This window comes from Acomys minous, assembly GCF_964271855.1.
Source record: "Acomys minous genome assembly, chromosome: 10".
Classification (NCBI taxonomy): domain Eukaryota; kingdom Metazoa; phylum Chordata; class Mammalia; order Rodentia; family Muridae; genus Acomys; species Acomys minous.
This window is the reverse complement of record NC_140491.1, coordinates 119,021,738-119,043,944: the sequence shown is the minus strand read 5'-3', so window position 1 is coordinate 119,043,944 and position 22,207 is coordinate 119,021,738. Positions and strand designations below refer to the sequence as shown.

The 22,207-nt window shown below is 46.1% G+C and overlaps 1 protein-coding gene across 1 annotated transcript; it reads left to right on the top strand.

The window, feature by feature from the left end:
* Positions 1-9,414: 9,414 nt before the first annotated feature.
* LRRC55 (leucine rich repeat containing 55) lies at positions 9,415-21,609 on the top strand. The gene is made up of 3 exons (XM_084797415.1): positions 9,415-9,761; positions 10,699-12,221; positions 16,181-21,609. Exons 2-3 carry the CDS (start codon positions 11,522-11,524, stop codon positions 16,414-16,416), a joined length of 936 nt encoding a protein of 311 aa, XP_084653541.1. The 5' UTR covers positions 9,415-9,761; positions 10,699-11,521; the 3' UTR covers positions 16,417-21,609.
* The last annotated feature ends 598 nt before the right edge of the window (positions 21,610-22,207 follow it).

Sequence of the window (22,207 nt, the reverse complement as noted above, 5' to 3'; positions counted from 1 at the left end):
GAATGAAGCAAATAGCAGTTCGTTTGGTTTACCACTAAAGAGAATGGGCAGTCAAAACAATTAACTAGGCCTCCTGGAAACTGACCAGTCAGAACACAGATGCGCACAGCACTTGGGTTATCAAAGTTGACTGTACTACAGCTCCAGAGATGGTTCCACATCTAGTGTCTGATAGGCGCTCAATAAGTAGATGAAGCTAAGCCAGCCTTTCTGAACAGTGGCTGTGTGTATATTGACTCCTTTCTATATCCAGCCTGACTCCTCCAGAGCAAAGATGGCCTCCTACCGGACAGCAGACTGATAGCATGTGTCATTGCTACATCCCACCATCTCACTATGAACCTTTTCATTTATCCCTTCAATCCATTTCTCTTTCCTCTAGATATGATGGAGTCCATCTCTCCTGTCCACCAGTGGGTAACAGTAGTACCACTACATAAACTCTTGGGCACCACATCTTCTGGGGCTTTCTAAGCTCCACATAAAGAAGAGACATGCGTGGATACTGCGGGCCTGATGTTCAAAATGGATTCACTCATTACTGCAGCAAACGCCTATGGTTTCTGTGTGCTAAGCCAGGGAGAGAGAAAATAGAAAGAAAACCCCTATACCTGCCCACAGATTACTCATAGTCTAGAACAGTGGCAGATAAACAGGCAATCACACTGAGAGTAATGTCTTACTTCTGTGTTAGTAAAATTAATTCCTCAGAGAAACATTTACCAGCTCAGATTTGTGTCACTGGGAACATTTCTAAGTCTCAGAGATACCTGGGGTTTACAAGATAGTGAAAGTGGTTCCAGGAAATATTTGGCCAAAAGAATACTTGGCAGTGAAAGAACCTTCCAGCTGCTTCTCATTTCTCGTCTAGCCTTGCCTCCTGGGGAGAGAGACAGGCCTTGGTTCGTGACCATACCTAACACATTGTGTGTGGATGTACCTTTCCTTGAGACAGGTAATCATGAAACGTTGTTTATGCTTCCAAGACAGCTGCCGGGAAAACTTAGAGGGTTGGCAAAGCAGGAGCAAGGGAAAGCATTAAAAAAAAAAAAAAAAAAAAGACAGAGAACTACACCTGGGAAGATGGTTAAGTGCTTACTCCAAACATAAGACTTCAGTTCCCACCTCCAGCACATAAAAAGCAAAGAGCAACAGTGCAAACCCATAATCCCAGTGCTGGGGAGGCAGAGTCAGGAGCATCTCTAGGGCCTGCTGACCAGCCAATCTAGCCAAATTGCTGAACCCCAGGTCTCAGCAAGTGAGATGGGGAGGGATAGAATAAAACAGTTGTCTACCTGTGGCTTCCGAGCACACACGCATGCATGTGTGCTAACACATACACCACACATGCGCATGCACACAACAACAACAACAAAGCCAAAGAACTAGAGTACAGATTCAGGAGCCAAAGAAAAGCAGGAAATTGGAAGTTGGTCACGAATAAAAACCAAGGCCTCATTTGGGTTTTGGCTCCCTGGTCACTTCTACCAACTTCCTCTCCCAAGGAATAGCGACAGTGATAGTAACAATAATTACAAAGATTTGTTGAGAGTGGGCTGTGTGCCAGACACTATGCTGAGTGTTTTGGTGGGTCATTTAATTAATAACCCTGAGTCAGGCATCATCATCATCATCATCTTCGTTGTTGTCGCTGTTGTTGTTATCAGTCCAAAGCCTTTACTTGTAACCACTATATGGTGAGGCCTACCACCGTGTTCTGCTGCCCCCCAAGGTGAAGCAAAAGGCTTTAAGGAATCAACAACAGACCCCCCACACACACAGACACAGTTCAATTCCAAAAACAAATGATAACTGACAAGATGATAGGAGTGTTTGATTCATTCAACTCTTCTAAAGAGCAGAGAACTGTGCCAGGTAGGTGTTGCCCTTCCAGATTCTCCCAGAAATCCTATGGGATATGTACCAAGACTATCCTCATCTTAGAGATGAAAAGAAAATTGAGTAGTAAGGACAGGTCCAAGTTTCAGAGCACGGAGCCAGTACATCGTGAAGTGAGTAGTTGATTGCTGCTTGGTGCTGTTTCATCAACAAGATTCTCCACATTTTTGTTCAGTATCCACTCACTGGCTACAAGTAATTTTTAACTGGTGTTTCCTTCAAATAACCAAAATGTGTGTTCACAGAAGAGAGGGCAGAAAGAATTTAAGACAGGAGGGTAGGAAGAAATGCCATGAAATGCAGCCATCCAGGTAGGACATTAACTTTGCAACTGAGAGCATACAACAGCACGGATGCCTACTCAGACTGATACCCAACTTTCCATCACAGACTGAAGAGATGCCCATGAGGCCACACCCCCTCCTGAAGAGCTTATGAGTGTTAAGAGCTGGCAAAAGGGAGTGTCATTTTCTCTTATGGTGTAGACACAGGGTGGCTAGGTGAGAAGTGTGTGTGTGTGGGTGTGTGGGTGTGTGTGTGTGTGTGTGTGTGTGTGTTTGTGTGTGTGTGTATGTGCACTTGCACACGTGTGCCTGAGAACACATAGAAGCCAAAGGTGAATGTTGGGTGGCTTCCTTGATCTCTCTACACTCTGTTTTTGTATGTGGACTCTCTCACTGACCCTGAAGCTCACCAATGAAGCTGTATTAGTTGTCCCTTGAGGTCCAGGGGCCAGCCTGTCTCCACCTTCCCAGTACCTGACATTTTCCATGGGGTCAGATCCTTACGCTTGTGTGGCAAGTACTTTACAGACTGGGCCACTTCCCTAGTCCCCACCACCCCTCCCTTTGATTAACATTAAGTCTACTTTACATGAAAGTCTACTCTAATATTAAGTAACTTAAACAGGAGTGACATCCCACAATACTCACATATCCCCACCCAGAAGGTGGGCATTCTGAGGACTGGCTTAGTTTTCTATGACAATTGTGACAAGTGACTACAAAACTGATAGCGTTAAAAGTGGAAGAGGGTAGTAAGGTAGGACCAGGAGGAGAAGAAGGAGAGGGCTGTGCTTGGGTTGTAGTGTGAATAAATAAATAAACTTTAAAAAGTTAAAATAAAGTAAAAAATAAATTTACTTTCTCACAGTTCTAGAAATAAGAACATCTGAGAAGAACCTATTTCGTGGTTCTCTTCAGCCTCTAGTGATTACTTGCGCTTCTTGGCTCATGGTCCCTCCCTCCATCTGCAAGTCAAGGCATGGGATATTTCCAGCCTCCACTTCCACAACTCTCTTCCCTCTTCTGATCCTTCTACCTCTTTCTTTGCTCTGTCAGGATCCTTATGCTTTACATCGGAGCCACATGGGTCACGCGGAACAATCCTCCCACCTTCATCTTAACACATTTGCAAAGTCCCCTCCTCTGTAACAGGTCACATATGCAGAGGCATTATTCTAGCTGCCATAAGGATAGAAGGCGGCACCATGCATTTTATTCTGTCTTTGCATTACAGCAACGTGAGTATTGCATCCATTTGTTAAAAAAAAAATACGTGTGGCATTTCTCAATATATTTTGCATGTGTTGTTTCAAATACTTGGGCCCAAAATCCATTTTCCATCCGGCTTCTCTGCACTCCCTCTTGTTTGTCACATTTCCCTCTGTAAAGTCTTGTCATTCAGTGCTGTGTGTTTGACAAACGTAATCTTGTTCCTGATGACACTATTTCCTCCATGCACAAGACGATGCTTCCTCTCACCGGGATTAATGTGCTGCTCTCTCTCTCTTCCTGACTTGTGTTTGTTGTTGTTGTTGTTGTTGTTGTTGTTGTTTTCCCGGTATAGAGAAAAAACTGAAGCATGGGACTGGTGTCTCGATAGCATTTCTTACTCTGAGATTGCCTTCGGCACTGTTAGCTTGTTTTTCATTTTTCATATTCTGCCTGCCAGTAGCGAGAAGCGTGGTACATCTGCGGTCATTTCTTCAAAGCGTTCATACTGAATAATGCCCTTGAGTGGTCTTTAGCGTGCAATCTGTACTTTAACCTTTCAGTTAAGCTAATCCCCCTGCCATTACTCTATACATGTCCCAGTATCTTCACCATTGTCTTAATAACATTGTCATCGTCACCCTTGTCTTAATGACATCATCTGCGAGTCCCTGACCGGCTTTCCCCCAGATGGCTTTGATTTCCAGCTCCCCAGCTTCTGCTTCATTACGTTACGATAATCTAGCAAGAGCCATCTTTTCCCAGCAATATGAGAAATAAGCTCTGCACTGTTCTCCTCTATCCTCCTTCTCGTAACGTGTCATAATTCTCACTGAACGAATTTTGTACATGGTATATTAAATTAATTCTCATCTGTTTAAAAGTTTTCTGTCATTGTTAGAACTAATTTGCCATGCATTCAAGAAATCGTAATAATGAAAATGATGTTCCATTCATTTCATTTTCTACAGCTCCCAGAGTGATTACTACAAAATTTCACAATAGGATAAGTATTCTTTTTCCTTTTCCAGAAAAGGTCTCATGTAGCACGGGCTTGATCTGGTAATGGCTTTGGGATTCTAATCCTCTTGCCTTCACCTCCTGAGTGATGGGATCACAGGCAGGTATTTCCATTACCAGTTTGTGGGGTGCTGCGGAGCAAATGCAGGGGTTCATTCATACTTCTCAAACACTTTATCAGCTGGACTACAACCCGTTGATTGAGTACATTCTTAGCAGTCCAGAATTCCCGCAACTTGCAAGAAACCCTGAAAAGATATGATGTGCAGTGATTCATTGTTTTCCCAAATGAGCACCGACTTTACGCTGTGTAAGAGACTTTTGCCTTGACAGAGAAGCGAGTACCCACCTAGCACAGTGTCTCTGTGTGAATTTGTTACGTATGCGTAGAGGAGTCTCATTTCAGTGTGGAGGGAGAAAGGCCCCTTTTGGCCATTGATAAACACTTGGCAAGGGAAAGTCAGTGTCAGTTGTGTATCCACTGGTAAACTCAGCAGGTTCCAATGAGCAGGTTCACACTGGTGGTGATGGAGATAGCCCTGGCTTAAACTCTGTGGGTTCCACACAAAACAGTACTTGTATGAGGAAAAGAAAAAGAAAAGAGAGAGGTATTGAAGGGATGGGAGAGAGATTAGAGAAGAGGGGTGAGAGATAGATGATAGATAGATAGATACATAGATACATAGATACATAGATACATAGATACATAGTATAGAGATAGATATTCTTAGTCAGGGTTTCTGTTGCTGTGGAGAAAATGCCATGACCAAAAAGCAAGTTGGAGAGAAAAAGGTTTATTTGGCTTACATTTCCAGATCATAGTCCTCCATTGGAGAAAGTTAGGACAGGAACTCAAGCAGGGCTGGAACTTGGAGGCAGGAGCTGATACAGAGGCCATGAAGAGGTGCTGCTTACTGGCTTGCTTCCCCTGGCCTGCTCGGTCTTCTTATAGAACTCAGGACCACCAGGGATGGCACCACGCACAGTGGTCCAGATCCTCCTTAGCTGACCAGTAATTGAAAAACTGCCTCACAGCTGGATCTCATGGAGGCATTTTCTCAGCTGAGGCCCCTTCCTCCCTGATATAAGTAGACTTATATCAAGTTGACACGCAAAACCGGCGTATACATGTGAAATTGGTTTGCTATAACCACATAGGAGAATGAACCATGGTAGATAGGACAGTGTCAGTGAATAAATAAACCTAATCAAAATTAAATAACGAGTTCTATATAAACCATTGCTGAGGCTAGATTGAAGACAAAAACAGACTTCAACAAGCTACAGTTCAGTATTTCTGAAGCTATTTTCTACTTAAAACTGTTCCCATGGTCGACAGTACTGGAAGAAGAAAAAAGGAAGGGAGTGAGGAAGGAGGAGGAAGGAAAAAGTAGGAAGGAAGGGAGGGAGGAGAAGAGAAAGAGCATAAAGAGAAAGAAGGGAAGAAAATGAGAAACAGGAGGGAGTCAGGGAGGGAGGAAGGGAAGGAGAGAGGGAAGGAAGAAAAAGAAAAGAAAGAGCGAGCTCTCACACAAAATTGGGAAAGTCTGGACATGACATGCACTCCCTGGAAGTGTCTCCGCTGCTCTCACAGACTGTACGCTAAGCTTCAGACACATCCTCCAATAAATACATTCGTTTCATCTTGTTGAAGGCACTATTTCTTAAACTTATTTGAGAACAAGCATTTCCCTCCACAGCACACTGTGTGCCACAGAACACCAATTTAGAATTCACAGAATCCCTTAATGAGTCAAAAAATGATTAAAAGTAAAAAGACACTCAAAACTTTTCTACTTCACTGAGCTTCGCCGTTACAGAAGATATATTACATGTTGCCATCGTGCTTGCTAATCAAGGCTTGTTGTAAATTGTGAGCCTTACCTTGCACAAGGATATTTTTGAATCATCAGCAGACATAATTCGGTTTTTTTTCCCCTTTCTTTGTCTCCTGCTTTGGTGCAAATTAATGTTTTCCTTTCTGCAGTTCGGCAGTGTTTCGCTGCTCTTTGTTTTTTATTTGTTCACTTGACAAGCCTATCTGTTGTGAGTGCTGTGTGCTGTTTAAATGCTTTATAAGTACAACATGCCTGTGAGATGCCTGCCTGGCTCAGGTGTCTTATTATCCTGCTCCACAATTAGAAAAACTGAATTTCTCAAAGACAACAAAGCAATCTCGCCTAGGTCATGGTGTGTGTGTGTGTGTGTGTGTGTGTGTGTGTGTGTGTGTGTGTGTGTGTATGTGTGTGTGTGTGTGTGTGTGTGTGTGTGTGTGTGTGTTAATCATGTGTGCCTCTGTAGGTGTGCTCGCCCCTGTGTGTTCATGTAGAAGCCAGAAGTCAAGAACAGGTGTCTTCTTCTTTCTTTCTCCACCTTGTTTTTGAGACAAGGTCTCTCACTACACCTGGAGCTGACTAAGATTTGAACAGACTGGCTGGCCCGCAAATGCCCAGGATCTGCTTCTTTCTCTCTCCATCACCACCCAAGCACTGGGGTTACAAACATGAGCCTTATTTTTTTTTTTTTACATGGGTACTGGGAATCTACACTCAGGTTCTTGTGTTTGCATGGCAAACACTTTACCTATTGAGCCATTTCTCATGGAAGCCCACTATGGTCTCCCGTAGCCACATCTGTTCTTACTGTAACTGTAAATTTCATACCATTCAAAGGAAGAAAATTTTAAATTTTTGTCTTAGTTTTAGTCAGCACTAAACGTTCATCTGTGAATACCGTTTTCTACCTTTCAAAATTACCTTTTACACTCTGCCCCGATGAGATTATGTCTGCAAGCATTTTTTAGTTAATGAAGTGAGATGCTAGCTTTGCTTTCCAGAGGCAAACCATCCTCAATTACTATTGGGTTTACATTTGCATTTTAGCTTGGCCATGGTAGTGCATGCTCTTAAATCTCAGCATTCAGGAGCCTAGGCAGGTGGATCTCTGTGCATTCAAGGCCAGCCTGATCTAAAGAGAGAGCCAGGGCTACACAGAGCAATCCTGTCTTAAAAAAAATAAAATCAGCATTTCATGTCTGCAATTATAAATGAGACTTAACAACCACCACCACCCCTTTAAACATGGAGGAGATAGTAACTCCAATTAACACAGAGCATTAGTGGGTGTAAACCAGGTTACCATATTGCTCTGAACTAGACACTATGAAAGGTGAAAGGCTGCATCATAGGCAAGCTGGGGAGCATATTTGAGGGGGAACACTGGTAGACAGGATGAGGACAGTGATCTAGAGAACACTGTAAATACCCAGAACCTGTGTAAATTCACAATTCTTCTCTAGAGCATCATTTTGTTTCCCTCTAAGATATATCATTTAGATATAAGAAGCCTCAGGTCAGTAGACTGAAAGTATAAAGTCAATGTCAGCCCGATAAGGGTGTGTGCGCGCCCCTGTGTGTGTGTGTGTGTGTGTGTGTGTGTGTGTGTGTGTGTGTGTGTGTGTTGTGGTGCTAAACATATGTGTATATGTTCATATGTGTAGGGGCACATGTATGTGTGTGCACATTCATGTGGAGGCCAGATATTTTGCAATAATTTTCTACCTTGCTCATTGAGGCAAGGTCTCTCTCTCTCTCTCTTTTTTTAGAAGCTTATATACTTTTTTATTTAATTAATTAATTCAGATTACATCTCAATTGTTATACCATCCCTTGTATCCTCCCATTCCACTCCCTCCCGCTTTCACCCTATTCCCCTCCCCTATGTCTGTGACTGAGGGGGACCTCCTCCCCCTGTATATGCTCATAGGGTATCAAGTCTCTTCTTGGTAGCCTGCTGTCCTTCCTCTGAGTGCCACCAGGCCTCCCCATCCAGGGGACGTGGTTAAATATGGGGCACCAGAGTTTGAGAGTCAGTCCCCACTCTCCATTCAACTGTGGAGAATGTCCTGTCCATTGGTTAGATCTGAGTAGGGGATCAATGTTTACTGCATGTATTGTCCTTGGCTGGTGAAGCAAGGTCTCTTGTTTAAACCCAGAGCTCCCCAATTCATCTATTCTTTTTTATCTAGTTGTCTGTGGGATCCCATCTCTACGTTCCATGCACTGGCACTACAGGGAGACCGCCACAAGTGCCAGGCATCCACGTGAGTGCTGAGGAGCAAGACCCCAGCCTTTGTGTCTGTACTGCAGCACCTCAACCTGCTGAGCCATTGCCCCAGCCCAGGGTCATAATATTTTGCTGGCCACTTCCATTCCCTAAATACATATCCGAGCATCTGTGGAGGCCCAGGCATCTTCACTTGAACTAGGCAGTTGTTTCTTTGCATCCCAAGGGCTCTCGGATCAATTGGTACTCCAGCTGAATCTCCTGGGTCCCAGATAATTCATGGGTAAGGTCTTAGAGACAAGAAGCAGAGAAAATAATTCACCTGTAATTCTTCCTCATAAGGCTTCACCCAGTCACCTGGTGCTCAGACCTGCAAACAGATATCACACAGCCGCTAAACAAAAAGTGTTTGCCTGTGGGGTAAGCAAACACTGAGAATCAACCACGTTCCTGTCTTCTTTCCAGCTTTGGTCTTGCCTTAATTGCTCTCATCCATTTTGCTTTCCCCCACCCCCATTAAATTCCTTTCTCCATTTTATGCCTTCTCTTCTATCCCTTTGGGGTCTGATGCACTTAAACTCTCCCTACCCCACCTAAGCTTTCAGACCTATGCTCTGCCCATTCTATTCTTTCCCTCTTGCCTGCTCCTCTCCCCTCACCCCTGTTCTGGGACTACCTACCCTCCCTCTCCTTTCTTCCCTTTGCCCTACTACTAGGACCCTGAGGGCGGCTGTGAATTCTCCAGGAGTAGTTCATTCTCTAGTCTCGTCTTGGTGGGGTCTATAGCCAGTTCTCCTGTTGCTCAGAGATGTGGAGGCAGTTGCTAAGAGACAGTGAAACGTCATTACCTGGCCCTCGAGGAAAAAAAAAGGGAGCGAAAAACGGAGAGAGGAGGGGAAAGGGATGGAGGGAGGGGGAAAGAGGAAAGGGAGGAGGAGGGAGGGGAAGACCTGGCTCTGGCGGAAGCCACACACCAAGGCAGCCTCGGCACCAGCTGAGTTTCCCAAGAGGCATTCAGATTCCGTGAACTTTCTAGGCATCCTCTCTCCGATTTCCCTTCAGCGTAAAAAAAAAAAAAAGAAAAAGAAAACAACCACAGGACAGGAAAACGCAGAAGATGCTGGCCTGGGATCCAGGAGACATGGAAGAGGAGAGTCGGGGGAGGGGAAGAGCCGGATAGGCAATCTGTTCGGAAGCTAGCAAGCAAAGGAGCGGGGGATTCCAGCATGCGAGAGGGAGAGCCGTTTGTCTGCTGCAGATTGATGTCTGTGTCCTTGGAACAGAGTGAGTAGTCTCCTGGGGGCCTGTGGGAGTATAGCAGGAGACCCTGGGGCTGAGGGAAATGACTCTGTATAAGGGGGTGCGGGGTGATGTCCCAGTGGGTGAGACTGAAGCTCTGAAGCTCTTAAGCAGTAGGGGAACCGGTGGGAAAGGACTGATGGGATAGAGGGGTGGGGGTTGGGGGGGGCAAGTGAGGACAGCAGGTGGGTAAAAGAAAAGCTGAGGGCACAAAGAATGAGGGATGAGCAGCAGCGGGTGAGGCCCTGGATGCGATGTAGTTCTCAATCCCTTTACCAGACCAAGTATGTGTGTGGGCTTAAAAGGGAGGCTGGGAGCTGGAGAGTGGAAGATAAAGGGATGCTGGGGTTAGGGCTATGCTGTGGTGTAAAAGATGCTAGGAGCACAGCGGGATGGGGGGCTCTGTAGGAATGTATGTAGAAAAAAGGGGGGACTGTGCTGTGAACGTATCAACGTGTGTGTGTGTGTGTGTGTGTGTGTGTGTGTGTATGAGTGTGTGGGTTCGTGTGTAAGAAAGGAGGGGGAGAGAGGCTGAAAGTGTGTGAAAGGGATGTACAAACTGCCAGAGGTTGGGTGCATGTTTTTCTTGGGGAGTTGTTCAGGGTGGGGTGTTTGATGCTCACGAGGGTGGAGCTATGAGCAGTAGAAGAAAACGCATCTGACTCAGGACAGATACCTGAGAGAAGGTTGTCAGGTCAGGTGGATACAGTTAGTCATCAGCTGGAGGCTAGGCTCTGCACTCACTGTGGTCCTCATCCGGAAGATAGTGAGCAGAGAACTTTGTAGTCCGAGGACAGAAACGTTCAAAGAAGAAAGCAGTGAGAAATAAGGGAGGAGTGAGGTAAGACAAAGGAGCTGGGTAAGAGAACAGGGATGTAAAGGACCCTGGATTCCTCTGCCTGAATGCTTTTCTCGTTGACAGTGGTTTCCGCCTCTGCCTGCAAGCGCACAGCTACCCTGAGTATGGTGGCTGCTTGAAAACACAGATAATGTTTTCCTGACTGACCCTCTACCTGTGCCTCCAGACTCGTGGCTTTTTCCAGATTCAGTGCCCACTTCACCCCCCGACAGTGGGTGTCACTTGGGAGCAGAGAGCATCCCTGAAGATTCCAGAGACCACTAAGACTGAACAGTCGGCCTTTCAAGAGGCCCATGGGAACATCCTTCTCCCAGGCCCCTTCCTAAATCTCTGGCCCCAAGTCTTTTGCGCACTCATGTCCACTGGACCACCAGAAGGAACGGCCTCTAAGACTTTGAATGTTGGCGGTCCGGGCACCGCTGTAATGACTAGTCAGTCCCAGACCCGGGACAGAGCTTAAGCTTTCTTAGAGGAAGTGCCAGGACCTTTAAAGGGCACCTTTCATCTCCCTCACGTCCGCCCAGAATCCCTCAGACACAGCACCAACAGGAAGCATCCAACAGGCATGGGTGACAGGGGCACAAGATGTCTGCAGGGGGCCTTCCAGGACCTACTGGCAGCTGCTCCAGCTCCATCCTTGCTCCCCTCCTTTCTTAAGCTTTGATCATCCTTTCAGACCCTAGGGTATCTCCCCTGGGTCCTGGCTCCCCCAGGCTCCACAAAGGGACAGCCTGTGGATCTTAGGAAGTCCTTGGGTGCTTAGAGGTTCCCAAGGAAATGTTGAGCCATGATAGCACACTCTCAGAAGCTCCACCTTCCAGACTCAGGCCTCTAATGTAGCAGCCTTCCCTGTACCTGGACTGCTGGGCCTAGGGACACAGCTCTCATGGGCTCCCTACAGCACTGCTGCTGCCAACTGCCAAAGATGGGTGATACCTGGGCCCAGCTTCCCTGGCCTGGACCTCCCTACCCAGCCTTGTTGCTGGTCTTCTTCCTCTTGGCAGCTGGTGTGATGCATTCCGAGGCGGGTACCAGCTGCCCAGTCCTTTGTACATGTCGTAACCAAGTAGTGGACTGCAGCAACCAGCGGCTGTTCTCTGTGCCCCCGGACCTGCCAATGGACACCCGCAACCTCAGCCTAGCGCACAACCGCATTGCAGCCGTGCCACCAGGCTATCTCACATGCTACATGGAACTCCGCGTGCTGGATTTGCGAAACAACTCTCTGATGGAGCTGCCGCCCGGTCTCTTCCTCCATGCCAAACGCTTGGCACACCTGGATCTGAGCTACAACAACCTCAGCCACGTGCCAGCCGACATGTTCCGGGAGGCTCACGGACTGGTACATATCGACCTAAGCCACAACCCCTGGCTACGGAGGGTGCACCCCCAGGCCTTCCAGGGCCTCGTGCATCTCAGAGACCTGGACCTCAGCTATGGTGGCCTGGCTTTCCTGAGCCTCGAAGCCCTTGAGGGCCTCCCGGGGCTGGTGACCCTGCAGATCGGGGGTAACCCATGGGTGTGCGGCTGCACCATGGAGCCCTTGCTGAAGTGGCTGCGGAATCGGATACAGCGCTGTACAGCGGGTAAGGAAGGTGATTGGGCAGCAAGGCTGCAGGTCACCAGGGAGAGGGTCTCCAGAAGTAATGTCTCAACCTTTGACAACAACAAGTATTTGTTGTACAACATTTTTTTTTGTTCAACAAGTATTTGTTGAATATATGAGATGCATGCTGAGTGCTAGAGAAACTCATATGCTAAAGAATCAGCCATCCCTTGCCTCTGTGGTGCCTATGATCATAGATATAAAGGCACACAGCAAGCAGAAAGGTAGAAGCTGGAGCATTAGTGATATCTGTTGAACTTTTGCGATGAACTGAGTACCTTAGCATGCATTGTCTCAGTGAACCCCATTTTTATTATCCCCATTTTACAGATGAAGAAGCTGAGGTATAGAACCATTAAGAAGGCTCTCGCCCAGAGTCACTCCCTTAGAAACTGGCAGAGCCGTAGATTTTTTTTTTTATTTTTTTTTTTACTTCTACACTACTCTCTTGTCAGTGCTGAGAAAACTCAAAGAAACAATCATGACTAATCCTATTTATTTTAGTACTTACTATGTGCCAGTCCTTATTCTAAGCATATTTCACGTGTCAGCTCCTCTTATCCTCATAAGAACCCTGATGAGGAGGAAAAAGAATATAGAAAATTTTAGTAGCTTCATCAAAATTACACAACTACCAAGCGTTGGAGTGGGGATTCAGATCCTGGCAGGTATACTGTCAAGAGAGTCAGATCCTGAACCAAACAACCCAACTCTGAGCTGGCCACGCAGCTTTAGCAAAGTCTTAGAGGTTTACTCCTGGGGTGGGCATCTGGGGAGAAGGGCTAAAATGAGGCCATTTAACTAGAGAGTGCCAACCAAAACAGACTGAGGCCTGAAAGAGCCGGTGTCTTGGAGGTTCCTGGGTCCTGGTCTCACCCAGTGGTGTTGATGCCCTGACTCAGAGGCAGGAAGCTTAGCCATGGCCCCGGCCACCAACTCAGTTACAGTATAGCACCAAGCCTTGACCTGAGCAACTGGCATCAGAAAAGTAGGAGTTGCCAGATCCCCATCCCAGGGATTCCCTAGGGCAAGCTCAGGGGGGAAAAAAAAGTGCTGAATGAGGCAAGAGAGAAAGGACTGAGTGGGGAGTCCAAGACCAAAATAACTTAAGGGGGCTGTGGGTCACGATTCCAGTGTTTCCACAGAGCTGTGGGAGGAAGTTCTCCAGTACCAAAATAGCTGGAGGCTGAGATAGGGTGATGGTGGGAGCTAGGATGGGGAGGCTGCCTAGAGCCATCTTCCTACCAACCCAATGTCTCTGAAAGCTGTGCCTCTCTCTCTCTCTCTCTCTCTCTCTCTCTCTCTCTCTCTCTCTCTCTCTCTCTCTCTCGTCACTGTTGACAGAAAGAGCCTTGCAGGACATTTAGCTCTCAACACAGTAGGGATCCCTCTTCTGCTGAGATCTCCAGAGGCCCTGCTGCCCCATGGAAGGCCTGGCTGCCTCAGGGAGAACGTGGGGCCAGCTCCCTTCATTGTAGACTTATACGTCAATCCAGGCAGGGGCCTGAGCTCTCAACAGGAGTGAGAGAAGCCCCAGTTCCCACACATGAAGGCTTACATATCAAGGCAGGCGAGGGACTCAAGCTTCCAGAAGACAGGAGAAGAGCCTCAGGTCCTAGCACTGCAGCCTCACACATCACTGCAGATGAGATACTTGGGATCCAGAGAGCAGTGGTGGTCCTCGGTTCCCCATCCTTCCCCACAGACGACCGGTTACGTTTCTTCTTAGAAGCCAAATCTCGCCACAGTAGGTAGAAGTGGATGATGTCATCCCTCCAGACATTTTTTTTTAAATCTCTTCCTTTCTTTTCTCCTTGTGCGATGCTCCTATTATCTATGCTGGGAGACAGGGTTCAAACGGAGGCTTGCCAGAGCTACTGGGATGCAATCTGATTTCAAGATTGGTCTCTTGACTCACCAGAGAACTTTGCCAGCCCTTGCCCTCCCATCCTGTGTGCCTCCTGTGTGCCCTCGGCATCCTATGGCTGGTCTGCGCTATCCCGCTGCAGTTACCTATGTATGCAACCACTTCTGGAAGTCAGTATCCTCTAGTTTCCAGCAGAGAGCTTCTTGTGAGTCAACTCTGGACATGACCAGGTCCCAGTCAAAGACTAGGGTTCTGTGCAAACACCCTACTGGGATTGACTCAACCTGTGTCTTGGAGACAATCGTATCCTTAGCCCAAACATGAACACACACTCATGCTTCTAAGAATAATAATACTTATGCATATGCATATCCACCAAGAGGATCAATCTAAGCCCATAACTTTGTTCTTTGCCCTCAAAACTTGAATAGTGAACAGATAACATTGACACAGGCTATGGTTTGTATTCTGTAATTTTTAAAGCCTCACATTGAGTCGCTTGGAAAATTTAGATTGGATTATTCCCTTTATATAAATGTGACACATGAGAGACAGAAAGGAAAAAAATAAACAGGATTTGCTGAAGGTTAGAGCTCAGTTAATGCTTACATTCTCACCAAGGGCATAGGGCTTTACTCTGAAGCTATGGCCCAGATCTGTAGGCAGAGCTGGCCCCAAATGCCATTCTTACTTCTGAGAGAGACTAAGGTTAGACCGCTGACAGCCATTGTGCATTTGTTGAGTAACCCCTAAGCGACAGTTCCACAAGGCTGGGTAGGACCAAACATGTAGCTGCTGCCCTCAGATGTCTGAGTACAAAATATGACCCTCCAGTTGACACTCCAGAGACCCAACTATGGTCATTATAAAAGGCACACAGGTCACCTAATGCTAATCATGCACCTGAAACAACCATGCACTTTAACTCTGTGAATCCTGATCCCAGTTCCAGAAGGCAGATATGATCATTGTCACTTGACAGAGAAACCAAGACACAGAGGGACTAAATACCGTCAGTCACTCAACTGATGAGAGATAAGAGAGATCCTCACTCAGGTGATAGCTCCAGAGGCTACACTCTTGACATTGTATTGTGTATATCTTGGGGGAGGAAGGGGGCAGGGGGGGAGGGGAGAACACATGAGTTGAGAGAAGTCCCACATTCGTTTAAGAAAGATGCCTTGAGTGCTTACTACAAAGGGATGTTGTGCTGGTGCTAAAGATGCCAGGCGTAGTGGCGCACGCCTTTAATCCCAGCACTCGGGAGGCAGAGGCAAGCAGATTGCTGTGAGTTCAAGGCCAGCCTGGTCTACAAAGCGAGTCCAGGACAGCCAAGGCTACACAGAGAGACCCTGTCTCAAAAAAACAAAAATAAATAAATAAATAGACCTCGGGAGAAGCTTATCTTCAAGGGAAGAAAGAAAGTAATAAAACTGTCACACAAGGAGACCATAGGGAAAAACAAAGCAGAGCAGATATGACAGAGAGACTGTAGGAAAGCAGGCCTGGGATGCTCCCAAGGGAACTCATCACTAAGCAGATTGCACTGAACAAAGCCACAAAGGAAGTGAGAGGGTGAGCTACACAGAGACAGGGAGTAGAAGCTCCATCACCAGGGCCAAATACAGAGGCACCCCCTTCCTACATAAGGGGAGACATGCCTGGGGCCATGGAGGGATGATAGAGACATGTGTCTCTGGAGCAGAATAAAGAAGCAAAAATAAAGGGCTGGGAAGGTGCCCTTTTCACGTTAAAGGGTCCTTTGGCTTCCTCTCTGTGCAAAAATGAACGGAGAGTGACATGTCCATACTTACGGCTTCACGTCTCACAAAAGTCCCAGATCCACCATTGGAAGTGACTATAAGACTTTTCACAGATACTAAACTCTATGAGCAGCATAGAGTTTATATCTATAAAACTAGGTTGCGGGGAGGGGGTTTTGAGGGTTACCGAGATGATGAGCACGTTTGAGGCACATAGAAGAACCTCAGTGACTCTCTGGAAGGCATGGGAGACCTTCCCATCCCTTCTCCCTCACAGCAGCTTCACTCTGCCTGGCTTCTGTGTTGCAGATTCTCAGCTGGCTGAGTGCCGGGGACCTCCTGAAGTTGAGGGTGCCCCCCTCTTCTCTCTCACTGAAGAGAGCTTCAAGGCCTGCCACCTGACTCTGACCCTGGATGATTACCTCTTCATCGCATTCGTGGGCTTCGTGGTCTCCATCGCTTCTGTGGCCACCAACTTCCTTCTGGGCATCACGGCCAACTGCTGTCATCGCTGGAGCAAGGCCAGCGAAGAAGAAGAGATTTGACACAGGTGCCTCTCCTCCCGCCATGCTGCTGACCACTGCTGCTGACCACCACTGGACACCTTGGCTCACGCTCCATGGCCTCTTCCGTCATAGCTCAAACAAGGTTGGAATGCTAACTTTGTATGAACCTCTATCCGCATTGGGCCAGGCACTGTGCTAGCAACTGGTAATGAAACACAGATCCAACACCTGGTACCTACCCTTGAGGTACATCCTTCTCATAAAGGAAAGAGACTCCAAACATCCTGTGATGACAAAATGCCAGTGCTCTGAGTACAGAGTTAGGGAAGCAAACCAAGCCAAGGGTCCATCATCTGTGCCTCAGGAAGAATTGCAAAAGTGATCGGCTAAATAGATAGGGAAGGGCGGACATAGGAAATGACAGGACATTAGTATGCAGGGTGTGGTGAGAGCATCGAGCTATTCCTTGTTGCCTGTGTGTATAGAGGAGGTGGATACAAACAGAACTTTCCCTCGGACACTCTATTTTTCAGTTCCCACTGCTGCCTGACACTGCCCTTCCTGGAGTGAGATGGCCTCCATGCCAGCTCCTTCACCTTCTCCCACTAGCAGATTTGAGGTAAAAGGACCTCCCAGTGACTTCCTGATACTGCCCCTCCCCAATTGCAGCTTGATTGTGAGGCCCCAGACAGCAGGCTGAGGGTAATCTCCCTCAGCACCTTTCCTCCTATCCCTGTCTCTGCCTCTGACTCAAGCCTTGTCTTCAAAGAGAAGGCAGGAGTCCCCACAATGAGGCAGCAAAAGTCTTGGCACCCTGGGACCCCAGTTTATGTGACTGTTCTTTCCGTGGTGCTCACACCAAAGGAACTCACCAGGAAAGTGCACTGTAGAGCACAGATGCTAGCAAGGCAGTAGTACCCAGGGCAGGAGGACAAAGCTGCCACATTCACAACCACAGGAAGGTATATATTTTCTTCTAAGCAACTCACTCATTTGAGCATAAAGGAAGGAGAGCTATTAACCCCTGATTCTTGCTAGTGTCAGGCAGTATGATAAGCTCCCTCCTCAACAGTTTCCTTTCACACGTACAACAGCCCTTTCAGGAGGATTTATTGTTCCCATTTTGCAGATGAGGTCATCAAGCTCAGAAAAGATAACGTAGTGTGCTGTGCCATGATCAAAATAAAATCCATATTCTTCATCACAATTCTTTCCAAAGCTATATAAATGTCAAATTCAAGCCATGCTAACAACGTTTCTGATAAGGACCAGGCACTCCTCTCTGGGCATGGCTATGTTTTCTGACTCATCTCTTTCCATCCTCACTGCCAGGTAGTTTTTATTGTCCCCACTCTGCAGTTGAATTAATTGTCAAGAGCTGGGCGGTTTATCCAAGTTATCTATATAAACAAAGAGTTTGACTACTGAGGAAGCCTGTATCTAAGCAGTCAGAACTTATGGACACTGAGGGACATGACAAGCAGCATCTGTGTCATTATCTTCATCTTCCTCATCCATGTCATCTGCTTTGTTGTGATCTTCCCTGTCTCCTTGGGCACTAGAAAGTCCAGGAAGATTCTTTCATATTTCTTCTCCTTGGCTTCTCACAACTCCCGTGTGGGAAGCAAATCAAAGCACTGTTTTACAAATGGGAAATTAGAGGCTCAAGAGCGTGGCTTCAAACTAAGGCTGGACTCAGTGCTGCCATGGTTCTCTTTCTGGTGCCTCCTTGGGCACTTGGCAGAAGAGAATGTCCTGGAAGCCTGCACAGCGGGACTCTAAAAATTCAGCGCTCGTTATAACAATAATAATCACAAAAATCAATAAAAGGCAGCAAATCCCAGCTGCACCCAGATTGTGCTCACAGTGGGGCAACGCCAGGCTCTAAAACATAGAGGTACCACAAGTGACATCTAAACAGAAGAACACCTTCTTAACAATGTATTAGCTCATCCTTAGGAGTGGTGGCTGTGATGACTGTCATTTTTTTTTATCAGATATTTGGAAAGCAGGAGACATAGCTCCTACTGTGATGGATCGAAGAAAATGATAGGTGAGAGAGCCTCTGTAGGAGATGGGGAGACCATCTGGGTATGCCCAGTCTTGTTGGCAAGTCTGGCCTGAGTGAGAATGAAAACAGCAGCTTTCTATCTTGGCTCCAACCCTGGTAACATCCATCATCCATCCCCCAGGTAACCCTAAGATGCATGAAGGAAGAGGAAATGTCATCTTCCAACTCACCCGCATTGATCTAGTCAACCAAAGGAGTCCCTGGAAGCTCTCCCCAATACTCTTGCTTATAACGTCTAGGACAGAGCTCTGCTCCTAGCAAGTATGACATAGAACTATGCCCTGCTCTCCATGGCCACCCAACTGTGGCCGACAATGGTGGGCTCCAGCTTTTCCACCACCTCAGCTTATTGCCTAAAGTGTTTTGGGAAGGAACTTCTAGAAATAGTATTCCTAATAAACCATTTACCTTTCCATAGAGTAGCAAACACCATGCTCACTTATAGTAATCTCCTGGACACTACTGTTTGCTGAATTATAGTTAACATAGTCTAAGATATGCTACTCTGTTTTGCATAGAAATAGAACCAGACAAGATGCTAAACGCTTCTTGAGATCAAGTGTCCTTTGGAGTGGCACAATTTGATCTCCATTAATGACAAAGACTTCTAAGCAAGATACAATAAGAAAATGTTTCTCCAGCTTCTAGACGGTCCCCCAGTTAACTGAGGCACAAGAAGACAGACATCCAGCCTCCATACTAACACGGAATTCTACTGCCACCACCATCCTGTTCAGGCTCTCGGAGCTAAGTGTCTAGAATATCAAGTAATTCTTGCTGCAAATGTTTGCATATCCTGGTGACCACAAACCTGTTATGGTGTTCTTATGAAGTTTTGTTTAATTTTTCAACACTGGCTAATGTGTGTGAGAGGGAGCATTTGTTTCTCTATATGTGTATCCCTGGTCTACTTACATTGGTTATCTGCCAACTTGGAGAAGACTTCTTTGGAACTCGGGTTCAGTTCTCTGACATAGTCCACTCAGCTACCAGGTTGATACACAAATATGGTTCCTACCCATAGCTGCTCAGGAAATATGAAAAGAGCCAATGCTATAGTTGAAACAGTCTAATGAAAACCTGGCTTGTCCCTACTTCCTTCTGTCCTCCTCTGTCCCCTAGAGACTTGTCCCCTCACAGAAGATTTCTTTATGCTGGGTATGAAGATATCAGGCCATAACTAACCAACAAGATTGTGATGGTCAAAGCCTGGCCAAAAAAAACAACCTGTTCTTTAGAAAGGATAGTACATCTGCATCACACGCTTCTGGACCACGCACCTCTGATTATCCTCAAGATATCACCTCCTTTTCCATTTTCACCAGAATCTCCCATGGAAACTTGAAGAAATAGGTTGCCCAGAGATGCATTAAAGTTTCGTGGTCTCCATTAAGAGCTTGATGAAATGGATTTGAAGATATCAGGACATGTGTTTTATTCAAACGTTTGGAAAAGGCCAACAGCTCCATTTCTCCATAGACATATTTGATGCCATTCTTTTCCATCATAGAAGAGCAGAAGAGGATACCTTTGTTCACTACTCAAAGCTCGGGAATCTTGTCTGCTTTTGTGTACCCAGGAAGGAGGCGAAAAGAAGTAAGGGAGGCAAGACTCAAGGGCCTTTTGTAGATCACAGCACTGGTCAGGAGCTGGCTCCATAGACATCTCAGTTTTCCTAAGCCCTGATGTCTGGTGGTGGGAGGGTTAGGGAGAAATAGGGAAGATACCAACCTTTGTATGAAAATTATTTTATAACCATGCACTTTTGTAACTGTGAAGAATTTTTCATAAATGCACATTAATAATAAAAAAAGTGTATAGTTTAAAGAAATTTTCTAAAGAGTTGTGAGGAGGAGGGAGAGGGAGGAGGTAGGAAAAGAGAGATAGAAGGAAACTAGGCAGAACCAAAAGAATGTGTGCCAAAATATACACACAAAAGGTCTATGGGGAGAGAGTAAGTGGGAATAATTAGATGTGCCAGCAATGGAGGGGCATGTGTGGGAGGAAAGACACATCACAGAAGCCTATTTCTACCAGGCAGAAAAAAAGTATATGTGTTTCTTTATGCACATACCCCTGTGTGTAGGCATATTTTGGTATCTGAAATTAAACAAAGCAGAGAGCATATGTTTTAGACATGTTGGTGTTTGCAGTTTGGGTCATCCATAAAACATGCCAAGGCAAGTGGGCGTGCTTGCCTAATTAGCATCACTGGGGAGCATGTGCTAGGGAGATGGTCCATGCCAACAACATGGATAGAAAGATAGTAACTTAGGTATACAGGTAAATTTACTATGTGACAGCTTCTGTGCTAAGCACTATATGTGGATTCATTCACAATAATTCTCAAAACCCCCAAAATAAAAGCTAAGTGCCATGGTACACACCTGCAATCTCAGCATTTGGGGTCATGAGTTCGAGGACAGACTAAGCTACATAACAAGATCCTGTCTCAAAACAAAATAAAGAAAACAGCTAGGTCCTAGTATCAAAACCACATTACACATAGGGACACTGAGATGGAGCATATTAATAGTCACATAACATATGTAACTAGCGCAAGTAGATCTGAGCTTAGACACTGACATATTACACATGGCTACTTGCTCCCTAGGATAAGAAAAACAGAAAAAATTTAGGGAGTTGCCAAAGTAAGCTGTCAGTCACAAAAGTCCGCTACTGTAGCTGACCCCTCAGTATGCATGGAGGATTAATTCCAGGATGCCTCTTCTTGCATAAGGAATCCCACGGTTGTTGAACCCCTTAAATACATCCTTCTTGTACCTTAAGTCTTCTCCAGATTTTCTATTATCCCTAATACAGTGTAAATGCTGCACAGTCACTATGATGTATTGTTCGTAGAATGACAGGAGGAAATCCATACATCACTCAGTTCAGAAGTAATTGACTTTTTGACATTTCCGGTCCTTAGTTGGTTGGGTCTATAGATGGGAACATGCAGCTAGAGAACACCAACTCCACACGGTGATGGAAAATTGAAGAGCACGGACCAGCAAGATGGCTCAGCGGGTAAAGGAGCTAGCCACCAAGCCTGAGGCCCTCAGCGTGATTCCAAAGCCCCACACAATGGTGGAAGGGGACAAATGACTTCCACAAATTGTCCTCTGACCTCTGCACACATTTGTAGCACACAGACACACACATACATACATACATACATACATACATACATACATACATAGAGGGGGGTAATATGAAAAAGGACATTGAAGTGTGATGAGTAAAACAACTAACATCCTATGCTTTAATAACTGCATTTCCTCCTGGATAATGTACATACAAGGTATATATCAAGTATATACCAAAATCTCAACATAATAAACATGTGTTTACTAGGCAATTTAACACAATAGACACTTAGACCTTACTCGTGTCATTTCAATACATGTCAGAGGATCTGTTCCACAAAGTCATTCAGAGACCCAGGATCCTTCCTTCTTGTGAATCCCCCATTTTTTGATGCTTTTACCAGACCCTCGGCATTGTGGAGGATCTCTGGGGAGATGTGGAAAGTCGGAGGTGAAAGTATTGAACAACGGTTCCAGCCACCGTTAGTCATCCAAACTCAGTCCACTGACTATTTACTTCAAGGACATGAATGTTCTATGTATCTAGAAGGCAAAGAAAAGACTTTGGTCCACATTGCCTGTTCCTAACATGGTCTGCAGTCACCAAATACCTGTTTCGGTGCCCTCCACACAACACACCCAGCTCAGAGCAGAGCAACAATCATCCTGT